At 38.5% G+C, this 16,598-nt stretch overlaps 1 protein-coding gene across 3 annotated transcripts in view; it reads right to left on the bottom strand.

The window, feature by feature from the left end:
- The window catches only part of man1a2 (mannosidase, alpha, class 1A, member 2), a 95,332-nt gene extending 85,777 nt beyond the window's left edge, over positions 1 to 9,555 (bottom strand). Inside the window, exons 1-3 of one of the 3 annotated variants that reach the window (XM_055156022.1) lie at positions 9,310 to 9,555; positions 8,779 to 8,879; positions 7,824 to 8,344 (exon numbers count right to left, since the gene is read on the bottom strand). In XM_055156022.1, coding sequence (XP_055011997.1) covers positions 7,824 to 8,137 — 314 coding nt within the window. In that variant the 5' untranslated portion in view covers positions 8,138 to 8,344; positions 8,779 to 8,879; positions 9,310 to 9,555. Of the gene's footprint in view, positions 1 to 7,823; positions 8,345 to 8,778; positions 8,880 to 8,907; positions 9,243 to 9,309 lie in introns of those variants that run through there. The other 2 variants (XM_055155982.1, XM_055156051.1) reach the window with 2 other exon arrangements.
- Between the last annotated feature and the right edge of the window lie 7,043 nt (positions 9,556 to 16,598).

Below are 16,598 nucleotides of genomic sequence, written 5' to 3'. Positions count from 1 at the left end.
CATGATACATTTTACAACCTTTGCCCTATACAATATTTCCATATGTTTTCTGTTAATCTTTTTAGAATAGTGAAAGAAATTGAACTGAAAAAAAATATGACAGAAGAGCATTAAGAAGTGCGAAACTAACCACTAAATGTGAACAGACAAGAAACTAACTAGATTTACTGACAGCTGGACAAAGACTGAAATGGTATCTATGATTCCAGTAACTATGATAAATAACTTTACTTTGAAACTGGCCATGGCCTTTAATATGATCCACAGGGCAGAGATTTATGGCCACATCCAAGCACCAAAGCACAGTTATCAGCCTGCACCACTAACAATAACTGGCAGTGCAATAAGAGGCAAAAGCAGGTTAGCACCGGTCAAGGCACTAACTCTTTTATGTGAAAGATGTGGTGTGAAAACAGGCTTGTTCTTTCAAGAGCCTTCAGTGATGTCAGAGCATAAGTGACTCATATGGGAATGAGGTTTATCAATGCCACAGTCGAGTACAAAATGGCCTTGATCGGTGAAAGCGACTTGAAGGATACATTTAGTTATTTTGACAAAATAGAAGGTGGCATAATAGCTTAAAGGTGCACTATGTTACTTTTCTAATGGAGGGTCCGTGATCTTGCTCCCGATCTTAGCACTAGTGCAAGTGTGGAGTGTGGAGCTCTACACAAGTGGTTTGCCTTGGCTGAATATCAGGTGGAGTGGAGCAGACTGAGGGCATGGTGTGGCACATTCAATGAATTGCCAGAATTGTAAAATAAAATATCAAAATAGTCCACTGAAAAACAAAGTGTAACAAGCTCAAGGCTTCTTTTATTTGGAAATATATTAGGATGATAAATGCTTAACATTCATAACAGTTTGGTTTGATCTGGATCTGTACAAAAGCTGCTCATTCAAATGAAGCTGTTTACAGCGATGTCCTAAAGTGTGTTTTCTTACCCTGTCTGTAGTTCTAATGCTGCAATGTCAGATTTACTCACATGGTCATACCCTTTCAGTCATCAACTCCATTTAATTTTGTGACCAAATTGTTCCCATTGTGCCGCTTTGGGTAGTTTATAAAGTTCAGAACCATAGATAGCACAGAGACGACGCTGGACTCATGCATTTACTGATGGCTCAGGGCTGTGACAGCGAAGCAGGGCAGACACACGTCTCGTACGTGCTGCTCTCTTGGCAGCAGCAGTCAGTAGAGCTTTGTAAAGCAGTTCAAAAGACATGCACATGAGCACTGCTCTATACAGACCTGCACATCCTGCTCTGTGCACTCATGGTGCATATCAGTCACTTGTGTGGGGCAAATGCCTCCCTGTGTGTTAATGTTAATGTTCTAATGTTAAGCGGTCAGTGGGTCTGCTGAGATGGGGAGCGCAGGAGATAGACACTGGTTTGCTGCGTAATGGGAGGCAAACAAAATGAGGAATGCAGAGGAAACTAAAAAGGTTGACGTGTGTGTGTACGAGCTTACAGAGGTGCACGTGCGTGAGAGGGGCACAAGTGTACAGAGTAGGGATGGGCATGATTAATCGATTAATCGATAACTGATCATTAAGAATTTCATCGATTACGTTAATTTTAATCGACAAACCGAATGTAGGTTGCTGTGCGTAGCGTGACCAAACAGGGGTCCGTACATATAGCTCCCTGCACTCAGAAGGAGCGAGACACAAACATTCGGTCAGTCTGCAGCGTACCAAAGCACAAATGCGTATTTAACGATGACTTGTACAAGAAATTCCACGCTTTCCGTTGCGTTCGGGACAAGTGTGAGTCCATGTGCACAGTGTACAAAGCAGGAACATATGTGTCGGTGTCCAGTGGGAAAAAGCTTTACCAGGTGAGAGTCGCGTAATGTCGATGACGAGTCCCCATCTCCTACCCCCCGTACGGTGTCCTGGTTTTGACAAACGCAAATACGGTCACACTAACCTGTATTCCACTGAGTCATGTCTTTTAATCCAACAGAAATTGACCGCATCAGTGACACAAGAGCTGCAGTTTTATCTTCGCTGAGTTTATGCAAATTAGCGATGCGGTTTTAAGTTTTGTTTCTGTGAGAGTTGCGCAAAACTGAATTAAACACATTATAATGTCAAACGGATCGATGTGGCTCTAGAGTCGTTACGGTTTATATGTCGTAAAGTTGAATTTATTTATGCAGATTAGTAGTGCAGATAGTAATAATAATGATGATCATTTTAATATAAAAATGTTAATGATTAATCGATAATCGATCATTAATTCTTCCGACGATCGATTAAGAAAATTTCATCGAATGCCCATCCCTAGTACGGAGTGTTCGAAACATAAACTCAGCCAGTTCTGTCACTGCCTATACAAAATTCTATATTCCTGGCACCTCTACTGGTGAGTACTTGCATTATTGTATTCAAATATAACTTTTCCCTGCACCCTTCTTTACTGCCTTGATAATGAGGCAAAGATTGCAAACATCACCCACACTGGCAGTGATTTTAAATAATACAGCGGTACCAGAATGGTTCAGATGCCATCAGCATATATGTACTTGTACCATCCCACTCCTGCTAAGACTGGGAGCAAGATCGGGCCCCATATGTGATTCAAGGCATCTTTCTCAGCAAATAAATACACCAGTAATTGATTAAATGTAAAGTGGTTACATTTAATGCCATAGTGAAAAACATTCCAGGCAAAGCAATAACATCTCGTGGTAGCAGACCATGTCAATCAGTACACGCTGTTATCCAACTAATTCATTCAAGTTATATAGTGTTTTGGGTAGGGGTGTGACAATAACCGAAATATCGTGATATCATATCATCAGAGTTCTCACAAGAATATCATGGACCAACACAATATATCGAACTACAAATTTCTTTGCTTAAGAGTTATGGTGCAGCAATAGCTAAAAAAAAAAAAAAAAAAAGACATAGGAAACTACATAGACCATGATTCTTTGCTCCATTTCAGCACCGACTATAAGAAGAAATAACAGTTCTAAACACTTTTAAGTCTTAGTTTTTTTGGATTAAGTCTTGTCAAGGCATTTTAAGAGGAAAAACTCACATATTAACAATTTCAGCCGTTTTAGCCTCCACAAAATATCACATTACATATTGTACCATGAGATGTATATCGTGAAAATATCGTACGGAGAGATTTGGATATTGTTACATCCCTAATCGTGAGCCTCCCCACCATATCATGAGCTTTTCCACGATATCACAATAGATATCGTACTGTGAGGTACATATCGTATTGTGAGACTTGGATATCATGACACCCCTATTTTTGAGGCACTCATGTTTTACATTGCAGTATTCATTTGATTCCCTCACAGTGTTGTCAGGTTACCAGCTATCCCTCATCCACACATTGCATTCATACAGTTTGTGAAGTGTTTTGCCTGAGGACACATTGACAGCATGTATTGGTCCGAGTGGTCTGAGTGCTCTAATCACTGAGCCGCTGCTGCCCCAAATTCATGTTTAGAGAATGACCAATGTGGGTTTTTTTATAGTCGATGTCAATACTGATTGTTTAGAATCCAGAGCAACCATTGGCCCATAAACTGGCTATTATTTTTGGGCCAATCTGTAGGACCAATTTTGATAATTTTCATGAAATTGTGCAATTTTAATTTACAACAAACTCACCTACAGCCCTATTACCACAAACCTTTAAGAGAGTTGTGCAATCATGTTTTAAGCAGTTAGCTATTAGCATTTAAGTGTTTAAATAAAGATTTGTGTGTATTCATTGGGCAGTAGGTTGGCCAAAACAAAATGTTAGCCTCTGCTGGCAGCAGATAGCCAATGAGCTAAAAAGTGTAAACAGTGTCTAGCTCTATTCATGTTTATAAAATAAAATTTTAAAAAAGAATTTCACAAATGGAAGAAAGATATTGCACTGAGGCATATTCACAGCTTTTCATTGGTCAAAATACATGGAGTCTTGGTCACAAGTAATATGATCTTGGTGTCACACATGATGCTGCTGTCGCTTCAGTGCAAAGCAGTTAATAAAAACAGAGCATCATGTTAAAACAACAACTGATATTCTTCTCAGCAATGAAATGAGTTACTTCACTGTAAAACTCAATTTGTGCGTGCAATGTGCTGTTGACATTTGATTGCTTACAGTGCATTCAAACAGAAATAAATAAAGTTATTTGTTCATGTCTGGTTGTGCTTAAAAATCACAGTGAGAGTTTGTTTACAGCACACACTCACCGCCTGCACAGTGGATGACAACAGCACACTGCTCACCTTACATCAGCTGGGCTCACTACCGACTCCAGACTGTACAGTACTGATCGGATACACTGTGGATACAAGTTAGAAATATAGAAACAGCACCTCAATTTACACTCTCACTCATAAAAACTGGAAAAAATTGGCTGTAGATCTTTAGTTATTTAGTCAATCAATTCGTCTATTATTTGTTTGGATCATTTGGATTTTAATGCACATCTAAAAGGAGGAGGCATGGAATGTGTTTAACTGATTACCAGTACTTCTCTGGCCAAATGTTTTCATATATTGTAAGGGTAGTTAAAGTCAGATCATAGAGATATTACATTTTTGGGAGCTCATGTCATGTCCCATCTTGGTCAACTAATTAGTGCTCAGAGTATGTCATATGCCAATCAAGAATTTCTCCAGTACAGTCCTATAAAATCTAACAGACATTTGGTCCCTCACTGTGTCATCGCTGGACCTCACAGTGACATGAAACTGCAGCACTGATAAAGCAACACACAATTTATTCCATCTTGAACCAACAAAAAAAACTGCAGAAGAGTACATCTAAATATTGCAAATATATTTGCCAGGAAAATTTGACTTAGACAAACTTTATTGATGAGCAACTACCGAATCACTCTAGCATAATTTTCTTTAGAAGTGTTAGTTTCCTGAAGTTAATTAAAAACAGTCAAGTTAATATGTGCATACATTTTACCAAATCCCCATCATGGTTAGAGACTAAACCAGCATTCGCCTGTTAAATAGTATGGCACTAAAGTTGAAGCACACAAAAGTGGTCTTTGTGAAAAGTTGGATAGTACTTTTCAAATGTTGCCGTGTTATCAATCCCTGAAAAGGCTGAAATAGCAGAATGACCTTTGTTCTCTCTAAAGCTTTTATAAGACTATTAACGGTGTGAACTTGTGAGCGCAGGCCTGGCTCACCGTGGGGTGGTGCTAAAGGTGAAATTATTACCAGTCGTGCTGCTTTTCCTCAGGACATTTTCAGTGCCATTTTGCTTCATTTTCCAGAGGCAGTTTGAACCCTGGTCCTTTACAGCACAAAGTGATCGTTTTAAGAACACCTACAGCAGTAACACATAGTAGAGCAAAAGGAAAAGATTTACATAAGCAAAAATACATAGAAAATACCTCACCTTGACACATAAATGATTGTGCCATATGTCCACCTTATTTTAGCGTAAAACTAATTTCAACACCTCTCAAAATGTATTATTGTGTTTAAAGTTGTCACTAATCTGACAAAATGAGTGCTTCTTTTTAATTAAAGGTGCACCATATAACTTTTCTAGTGGGTTTTCTACTTGTCTTGATTGTTATTGCTTTGCTTGGAATGTTCCACAGTATGGAATGAATCTTATTTATTTAGCATTTATTTAATTGCAGGTATTTTAGGGCTCAAATCTTGAAAAGTACATTACAATTAGTAGGGTCACCTCTTCACAGATCAGAACCCTCATTTATAAAGCGTGCATATGCACACAACTTTTACATAAGTGAATTTCCTCTAGAAGTTTGTGATCTATAAAAAGACAACTTTATTCAGAAATGATTGGTCCAGTTCAAAAGCTCTTACTTTGAACTGAGTTTGTGTTTTGTCTGTAAACTTACAGGAAGAATTCCAAATTAAGTTTTATAAATGAGATCCCTAACTTGGCCTTGTTGCATCCCCTGCTGGTCTCTATGGAGATAAATTAAATGCCATCATTTGGAACATTCAAGCAAAGGGGAAAAACATCTCCATAAAGACAAGCAGCTGGCCAAAAAAACTTTATAGTGCACCTTTAAAATTGGAGTCACAGACAAATTTGACTGCAATAAGTAAAAAGACCTCTAGCAAAACAGTGGAAACACAAGACACAAGAAAAGCAGTAAAGATCTAAACTCAAGTCAAAAATCTTTCCTGCCTTGATGCTTGCAACAAATTTGATCAAGTGGGAATTATGGACTGAGAGAACACATTACAACAGTGAACCTCAAAAGACCTCAAAACTAAACAATACAAACTGGTATTTTTTTAGTTCCACAGTCTTTACGAAAACATACCTCCTTCAAACACTTGAGCCCTACTTCATCCTTGCATCTGTTGGACAACAGTAATTACATTATTCCAAGCAGGACACAGCTTTGGACAGCTTTCAGAGCAGACAAATGATAAGGCTCCATGGGGAACAGGGAGGTAGCACAGAGGAAAACTTCTGAAAAATTGCTTTTACCACCGTTTCCCTGGAAGGGCTCGAAACTCATACGCCCTCCCATACCAGCACAGAGACACTTTCTATTAAATTATACTTAGCACCTGCTGTTCTGCTCTAGAGGAATTGTATTTTCCTATACATCTTTGTCATACTAAAGTTACTATTAAAAAATGTCAGCGGAACCATTTGTGGGAAATCTAGAGACTCAAGAACAAGAACAAATGAATAGGCATAACAGATCTGCATGAATCTGTGTGACCCAGTTTGGCCTCAAAAACAGCAACTGGAAAAAGCAGCTGGAGAGAGGAAGCAGTACATTCTTTCAAAAAAAATCCTAAAATCATATGTCACGTTATCTGATCAATAGTATATAATGACAGTAGGATAATACGTCCCTTTTTACAAGTTAATGTAAAAAGCCACATATTCTTTCTTTCATTCAAAAAATCTCAAATAGCACTTGAAGGAAAAAAAATCTCAGATACTGCCTGATATGCTGCCAACTTGAATATGAATGAGGCATATTCATTCTTAGGGAATGTTAAAATATCATGCATCGCGTTTTAGAAGATAATAACCAAAGTAAATAGACGGTTATTTTTTAGGCAACATTTCAAGCTCTGTATTCAGTATTTCCAATGGAAGACAGTTGAGACAGCTCCACACAAGGCTAACCCATAAAGTCTCTGAGGGTAAAGTAGTGTTCTTTCTTGATGATTTCTGATAGAGGTCTAGAGTTTTCTGAGGTTAACTATGACAGCATTTCCAGCAAGAAAGACCAGAGCTTATGTTACAGCACTAAACAGTAGAATAGTGTTTCAAATATTACACAGAAATGGAACTGTAGAGTTTGACAAGAAAAACGCTTAAAACACATCATCTCAGCACAGCTGCGTGTGCAGAAACACACCAAGAATGTGAGGGGGTAAAGTCAGACTTTAAGACCAGGAATAGTCTGAACCATTTCATCATTTGTTGAAGTTTGGTTCTTGCATACATATTATTCTGACTTCTGAAAAGCTAAACCCTGGAAGTGGACTCTATTGGTGGTTCTAATATTGTCATTTGACCTGAACTTTGCAAAGCTAATTGTAATTATAATGTAGGTAATAAATGTAATAAGACTTCCAAACTAGTTCTGTCCAACAATCAGGGAATTAGGCACAAGTTCAAAATCTAAAAATGAAATCACCTAACAACTCCTGTTTAATTTTGACTCTTTAGATTATTGCAACTACAAATACACAGAATTATTTATAACTGTTTGTCAAAAATATATATCATTCTTCTTCAAACTGTGCCCTTCTATTCTATTAAACCATTAAAATCTAAAGTAGTGTTCCCAGAGCTAACTGAGCAGGTTCTCTTACCTGTGCCGGGACTCATCGTGTCCTCCCTGTCCATGTATGACCACCTGTCCCGAGGCATGCTTGCCCTCTTTGGGAGAGTCGATGTGTGGGATGAGCACGTCCTCCAGGCCCAGGTCAAAGCGCTTGTGCTTAGAGTTGTCCGGAAGGAAGAAAAAGGCCCCGAAACATAATGTGATGAAGGCACTGAGAATGAGCAGCAGGATGAACTTCTCTGAAAGCCTGAGTGTAGCCCTGTGATGGGGGAACGAGGAGGTGCCCGTCGAGAGGGTGGGTATTCTGCGGCCAGACAGCGGCAAGAGGGCGGGAGTGGTCATGTTTTACACTCTGGACGTGAACTTGGCTCAGGGAGGGGTCAGGGGTCACAGGGGGTGGGTCTAACACTGCCACAGGTGTTGTAGTAGCAGCATTCACGGTCTGAGCCACGTTATTATCTCATGCCAGCAATGATAAATCCAGAAACCAGGAAGAAATAGGGCTGTAGTCCCTCAATGATGGAGGTCAGCAGGACTGTCATGGTGAATCTGAAAATAACATGAATAAATAGATAAATAAAATAAGGAAAATATTCTTACATAGTTTGTCAGGTCAAATGACATTTTTGTTCTTTTAGTAACAACTAGTTTTAATAAGGATAATAAAGTCATATTATGCGCTGTCACGTATACCTGTTACATTTCGACAGAAAACAAGAATAAGAGGCATGAAAAAAAGCTCCCCTAGCCATAACAAACACGACAAATGGCAAACATCCATCTACATAAGCACGACTCTGAGTATTAATTACATAATCGACTCATTATTTCTAACACAGGTTCAATACTACTGTGCAGAAATAATGGTCCGATATCAGCCTGCCTGGTAGTCACAAAAGTCCGACGTGATGAATTTTCAGCTTTAAAATACTGACAAATCTACTGTATTGTGTTTAATTTTCATTATAGGGTAAAAAGCTTACTGGAAAATCCGCGCTGGTTCGCCTCGTTACCTTAGGACACGAAATGAAATATCTGCTTCTGCTCAGCATCTGCTCAGACGGGGATGGCTTTAAAAAGCTCCCTTGAAAAGGACAAGACGTGTAAATTACCTTTGGGTCAATTCACCAGGGGCAATTCTGCAGAAAACCGTATTTCAGCTCGGGATTGTTTTGCAGTAGTTTCCACCGAGACTGTGTTGCTATGATGTGTCCACACTGAATACCAAGTTCATTCCCTGACAGTGGGAGTCTGTGAGATGATGATTAGCCCATACATAATGCTAGCTAATAGCGAGCAGCTAACTTAACAAACCTATGTGTAAATGTAACAAACCACCGATCTACGATCATCTAAAAACGCACAAGGGAACACAACAAAGCCGGGATAATACGTCAGCTTAGAGACATTTGTGCATCCAGCATCGGAGCTCCTGGTGTTAGCTATTAGCATATGTGGCTAAGGCTAGCTAGCTGGTTATCAATTGACAGAGGCGGTCTCTTGCGCTGCATCACCTCCTTTCTCATTTGCTCGGTGAAATGGGAGAAATGCGCTGCTCGTCAGGGATCCTGATCCGCCGTCTGGAAGAACAGGCTGTAGCAGGTGTCCTCATATCCGTAAATGTTATTATGTCCGCGGGGAGAGCCTTCAGATCATAGCCGTACAACCGTGGAGCTCCGCGGACGTCGAGAACACGAGTGGCCGCACTGTCGGACTGCTGCGGCGGACTGTGACTGACTGGAGCTGCCGCTACTCGGAGATCTGGATCAACTACTCTGCCTGCGTCTGCGAGGGAGCGTCTCACAATTACCATGCGCACAACAAATTTTCACTGGCTGGTTGGAATCCAAAAAGTCATACCGCCAACATAATGATAAATTAGCCCTTTATTTTAAGGTTATATAGGCCTGGAAGTTATAGCCTATTATTTTAGTTATGTCATTAAAATTAGCAAAATGTAAGGCATGATAGATATGATGAGAGTTTATGTCAGTTGTCAAATTATTTTATGTCAATTTATTTTTAAATTTATTTTTATAGTCAGGCGTAGTCATGAATACCAATTTAAAGGGCCTATATTCCTCTATTTGTGTTTTGCTTCATTGAGTTTCTCTCTCGGAAAACACTGTTCCACCTTGTGATTCATGTGGTAAAACAGGAAGCGCTCCACTGTGTTTTTAAATTCCATACACCTTCATTAGAATCATTTGGATAATTTGAGTTTTTGAGTAGCTAATCTCTACTGACCTACTACTACTACTTGTGACATCACAAGGTAGAACAGAGCATTTTGAGATTTGTAGACAGACTAATAATCCCTCCAGGAAAATTTTTTGAGGAGGTAACAACATTCCAACATGGCTTGAAGCCCAATTTTGTGCAGTATAGGACCTTTAAAGGTGCATAAAATTTATCTAGGCTTTGCCTAAAATATGGGACATTTGTGGGCCTCATAAATAAACTAAGGTGCAGCCTAGAAGATTTAAATATTATTTTATATAACCTATTATATCCTGAATTTGTCCACCAGTAATGATACTCTAGGTCTAATTTGGAAAGCTTTTTCCAAATGTGTCAGAATTTATCTGGGAAATTTTCCAACACCGGATATTAGCCTACTGGTGAAATTAAAATCACCATCAAGAGTTGGAATTGTATAGGGACCATCTGACAATGTTCATCCCCCTGCTTTATGGGCATACAGTATTGTCTGTCTCCTGTACTTTGTGTCAAGAATATTGTGATGTAGACTATACTCACACCATACTGTTATTTTCAATTGCTGTTTTTTTTTTTGTTTGTTTGTTTGTTTGTTTGTTTTGTTTTTTTGTTTTTTTTAATATGGCATGATTATTAGGCAACATATGGTACATTATTTGGCCATCAAATTAGCAGATATACCATGAGAAGTTGTGGCAAGATGCAGCTGTGCATCATAAACAGGCACTCAGTGAGATCACAGGTGTACTCTACTTTATTAAAGTCAGGTTTCAGGGGAAACACACTCCACTATAGTGCTCCTTTTTGGCCTTGACAATGTTCCATCTTTTCTCACACGACAAAAACTCTGTCCCCAATATTAGACAGGTGTCACTTCTGCATTTCCTTTTGGCCACACTCCCAGCCCCAGTCCTCCCTCGGCTTTTCTCACACTGAAGGGTGTAATTTGTTAGAAACCTCAATGATGACACTTCCCCAGCTGCTCATTTTTTCAATGGTTGCAGCCACAGTAGCAGGTTACGATGATTTGTTGCATAGCGTAAAACCTTTGAAACCTGTACTGGTTCAGATTATATGATTGAGGGAACACAAACACTCTCTGCATTACAATTACAATTCATTACAACATAAATCACAGAAAAATGTTTAATGTACAAGTAGAGTGCTGAGTGATGGAGATATTTCCATCATCAGCAGTCACGATTGCAGTTAAAAGGCAATTACTTATGAGTCCATAATAAACATTGACTGCTTGGAAGAAAATATGTGCACCTGGATTCATTGTGTACAAATCCAAAGTTGTGTGTTTTAAGCAAATTACTGCCAGTGAACTGTTTTGACTACAGTGACAATATTGGAGTGTTAAAGTTCCCATCAGTTTATTTGATTTGTTTTGTGTGTTATTATTGCATTTATTATTGTGTTTGTCTCATCTTCAGAAAAGATTTGAGACATACTATTTACTCTTACACTTTCTTATCATTATTTCATCTTATGAGCACAAACAAGGTAAGTGAACAAAAAGTTTACAGTGTCTCTTTTTTATGTTTTGTTGCTGCCGTGGAAACACTTCATAAACCAAAGCTCTGGAGGCTGTTTGTCTGCACTCCACACACCTCAGTGAGCTTTTTCTCGACAGGTGATCTATCAAGGGATAACATCCAGCCATAAACACATCCATGGCGTTTTGCTGAGTACGGACAGAGACTGCAGTGTCTATCAAGAGCCCGTCCTTGAGTCCCCAGGCACGGCCTTCACTACAGTGACAACAACGGGGCCAGAGGGGCACTTTGATGTACAGTGTGCCCCCCAAGTGTGTGAATTAGTGCTAAAGTTCTATAGGCCTCACGGTGCAGCTCTGCAAGAGGGACCACACAAGAACCAAAAAAAGCTGAGCAGACACAAAAACACTGACAGTCCCAGAAAATAGGAGGGAGGCTGTCGACTGCTTCAGTGCATTTCTGATGATCATTGTCATGGGAAATGGTTGAAGAATTTATCATACATTTCACAGAGAGGCAAAACACTCAAGTTTATGGGGTGGAAAATCAAAATGGTGGGAAAAAAACAAGGATGCAGTTACTGAAATGGCTTTGCTGACCTTCCTCCCCTCATATTTATGAATGTCCAAAGGTACATTACAGGTGTTGACCATTTTATTAAAGTGAAAAGTTGGTGTGTCAACCCTGTCAGTAGATTGTTCAGGGTGTTCAGTTCACAGATCAACTATAGTTAAAGGTCCTATATTACGCAAAATTTACTCTTTGAGAGCTTTAAGCCATGTCGGAATGTTGTTACCTCCTCAAAGACATTCCTGGAGTTGTGTTTTGTTTCATTCACACGTTTTATAACCCTGTATTACAGCTTCAAAGCTCAAAATGTGCTGTTCCACCTTGTGATGTCGTGAAGTAGATTTCAAGTTAATAGCTATCTTCTCCTTTGGTAGAGATTGGAAATTCCAGGGCTGAAATTATCCAAATGAAACACAATGGAGCACTTCTTTTATTACCACATGACATCACAAGGCGAAACAGAGTGTTTCTATTTGAAAGAATTACTCAGCCTAAATATGCAAGGTTTGTGTGTTGAAACACATATGAATGAAACAAAGCAAAATTCCAAGTATGTTTTTGATGAGGAAACAGCATTAATATAGATCAGAGAATATCGTGATACGGGCCCTTTAAAGTAATTTGAAGTGAGAATGACATTTGTAATTGAAAATATAATTATGTTTTTGGTTCATTTGTAAGACTTTAATTTTCATTCGATTGTATTGTACCTTTTGTATTACCCATAGCAACCATGTTTGTTCCCAGTCCTGCGTTCAAAAACATAAAAACTATATAAACTATAACGGAGCAATAACAACATATCTCTACCAAGTTATAAGTTCTGAGTCACAGTTTGTGAGTGAAAGTGTAAATTATAAATGTCCAGTCTGTGAGGGCAGTGCAAGGACAGTCCTCACCTCTGGCTCTCTGTAGTGAGGGTGCTTAAAGAAACGTGTGTCTCAAGTGTCAATCCCACGGTCTGGTGCCCCTAACTGCATATAGTCCCCACAAGTGAGCTACTATTGGCTCAGTGCTGTGACATTGTGCTTAATGGTGCAGCAGAGCGTTTCTTCTTTACTCCACCACCACCATCATCATCATCGATGGGCCTCTAGGGAGAGTGAGGCATCATGGGAAAATAAACTGAGAATTGTGTACATGGATGCATCTTGTTCCAACATAAAACTCAGTAATTTCACATTTTCAGATGTTTGATTGCTTGTTGTATTGAAAAAGTTATTTAAAGGGCATGACAGGTTTTCTTGATTTTCTAAGTGGTTTGGTGGGATAGTGCCTGTGCTAAAGAAACATGTATAATAGTTTTACATCAGTTAAGATAAGATGAGAAGGAAATTACAGCAATACAGGAGGTAGTACTGAGTTCTACAAGGGAATATCAACATGGAAAATTGTATTTACAAGAGTACAGGTGTTTGTCTCTATTTTTATTAGTCTAATCATTGCTATTATGTAATTTTAAGTTTTGTCCAACCAGAAAGTAAAATGAAAAAAAAGGAGGCAAGATTCTTAAATATAATCATGTTATCTTATGTTCAATTAGTATTCTAACTTGTCATATGCAGTTTAATTTAAATATTATTTAGACACATTTAGGATGTTTTGGACTGCATTGGTTTGTCTTTAGTAAGGAAAGATGACTCCAAAAGTAACATTCTGACAAGTAATTGCATATATAATGTTTTTTTGTTTATTTTCTGTGCAGAGATACCTGCAGACTTGAGTGTTGACACAGCAGTAGCCATAACAGAAAACAAATTGTATTGTTGTTGACAGTGATGTGCGAATATGACCTCGCAAACACCACCAGAACTGCCTCCGTCTCCAGGTCTGGGTGACACTGCTCTTCATTTTTATAAAGTTATGGACACTGCTGTTACTGCTTTATTAAGAAACTGTGGCATGAAAACAAGTACACTTCCACTCTATGCACTGGACTGAATCTACTGGCTCCAATGGAACTGACTTTAAATTGTTTTCCCAAGCGCACTACTTTGATGTGTGAGCTAGTTAGGCCCCACTCAGAGCTGGGTAAATGTATTACAGTGGTGACATTGACTTTACCTCTTTGTCTCTAATGGAGTTACACAGTGTTCAGTCTGAGTGACCTGCCCTCTCTAAACAAAGGGTCACAGCTGCTCATGAATACCAAGGAAAGTGTCGACTCCTAGGAGGTAGGTGAACATAGAATTCAATCCTACAATATAGTGAACTGCTCAAGTCTCTTAATACCTTTGCAATACAAAAGTTATACGTGAGTAGGAACATTTCTATTACTTTTAATTTTTAAGTGTATGTAAGACCTGCTTGTCTCCATGGAGATGTTATTTAATCTTCTCTATCTTGCATTTATTCATTTGCACAAAAACGTTGAAAAACATGCATTCTTACAGTCAGCAGGGTCATTTACACACAGATCTGATCTGTAACTTGGTGTTGAGGTCTGATTGCCTCCATGGAGATAAACCAGTTTAATGACACACTCCAACAAGCCAATATCAGGACCTCCACCAGAAAAATTACAAAGTGAACCTTTAAGATGGTTATGATTACTCTGATTGTTGCTTGTTTGGCCGATCTGCAAGCACAGTAACAAAAATAGTAGGCCAAGTTTTTGATTTTGTTTTTCATTGCCTCATTTAAAATAAAAGGTAAAAAGGTATTGTTACCAATGTGTGCAGTGCAGATAACCCTGTGTATTTAGGCACTGGCACAGTGCACTGGTGTGGTTGGTTTGCAGAGATGAAATACTTGTGGGTGAGGGATGTCAGGAGCTGTCACAACACTGTATACCTCCATCTTCATCTTCTGTGTACTGTTCTGTTTCCTCACTCCAACTTAAGACTCCTAAAAAGAGGTGGATTAAAAATAAATATTGAGCTCTATTGTTAGTTTTCAGATGACATCACAACATTCTACAGGCTAGTAATATTTAATACAGGTGGGGGCATATAAAATGACTATTGTTAAAATGCTTTTTTGTTTTGTGATATAGCGATAGTGATTTTTATTGTATTATAGACTTTAGGGTCTAGTCAGTGATATTTTATCAGGTTCAACATTTATGAATTTGGATACTTCATGGGAAAATACAATGGGGGTGGGGGTTAATAATGTTTACATTATTTGCCATTAAATAATCAGACACAAATTAAAAATGTCTGAGTCTACCTTAAGTTTTTATGGACTGGAAATAAAGAACTTATCACAGTATAAAAAAGATTTGCAGAACTAACATGTCAATCATAGTGCAGTTCCTGTTTTGTGCCTGCTAGAGCTCAGAAAAGTCTAATGTCTCAACACCATTAAAACCAATTTTAAAGATATTTATTAATTCAAGCATTTGGTTGATCTTACCTTGAAATATTTTTGGTAAATGTGTATTTAAAGCTTTGTTATTGTTTGTTGTTTTTTCTGTTTTATTCCGGAGAGGCTCTATTTTTGTATTATTCAGGTCCTTATAATTGTTGTTTAGAAAAGTTCAACACACACATCTTGAACTAGATCTAAGGATATGACAAAAAAGTACAAATTAAAGTTAAAATGTACAAAACCCTCTTTTGACTGAGGGACAATGCTGGACCATTATGGCGTGTGCTCTCAATTACAAGGTACATTACTTGAGAGCTCAATGCCACATGAAGGAGGTTTATGAGATTTGGCAGGAGTCCTTCTCCCCAGGGTTCATGGGAATGGCAGCAGCCCTGTCGTTAGCTACATACTGTCATTGTTCAATTTGGCGTGTGGAGGAGATGGCTCAGGTCCCAAACACTGGCTCATATCCACTTGAGTGGAGGAAGTGATGTAATGACAAATCACTATTAGTGGCAGATTATGGAAATCATGTTTGGCTTTGTAAATGTGGACATCTGATCAAAAATACAAACAACAACAAAAAAACAGATATTCAATTGATGCTACAGCTGGTACAACCATTATGTTTATGTTAACTATATACTACAACCACTGTGACATCTTTCCCTTTGGGGTTTTCAAGTACAACAATTTCATACTTATGTCACTATTTGTGAGTACAGAAGGCTACGCTGGTTCTGTTATATCTTATAGTCAGTCAATAGGGTTATGGTTAAGTACTTAAGTGTCTCTAGAGGAAAATTTGGAACAACCTGGCAGGAGCACTGTGGGGCTCAGGGACTCATCTCCAAATCTTGAGCAAGACTAGGTCAGGACTACATTAGCTGCAGGGTTTTTACTTATCAGTGCACACTAGTAAACTTATCATTATTTGCATTCTTCAAATATGTGTACAGTTATTAACACACGTAATGTGTTATGTTTTAAGTTGTTAAGTAAAGGCACACTACCTGATACAGTACCATTAAATGTCCTCTATCCACTGTTAGATTAAGCAAGATCCCTATCACTAGTAAGTAAATGGCAATCAGAAGAGTAGGCTCATAAAAACATTAATGTTAACAGTCTATCTAAAACCACTTACAACATGATTCCTGATTATGCTGTATTTATTAGTTGTCTTTTAGCTCGGTAAA

This window comes from Boleophthalmus pectinirostris, unplaced genomic scaffold, assembly GCF_026225935.1.
Source record: "Boleophthalmus pectinirostris isolate CB_2022bp ecotype Guang Dong unplaced genomic scaffold, ASM2622593v1 HiC_scaffold_1, whole genome shotgun sequence".
In the NCBI taxonomy this organism is placed as follows: Eukaryota; Metazoa; Chordata; class Actinopteri; order Gobiiformes; family Gobiidae; genus Boleophthalmus; species Boleophthalmus pectinirostris.
Note: the sequence above shows the minus strand (reverse complement) of the source record. Positions and strands in the feature narration are given on the sequence as shown.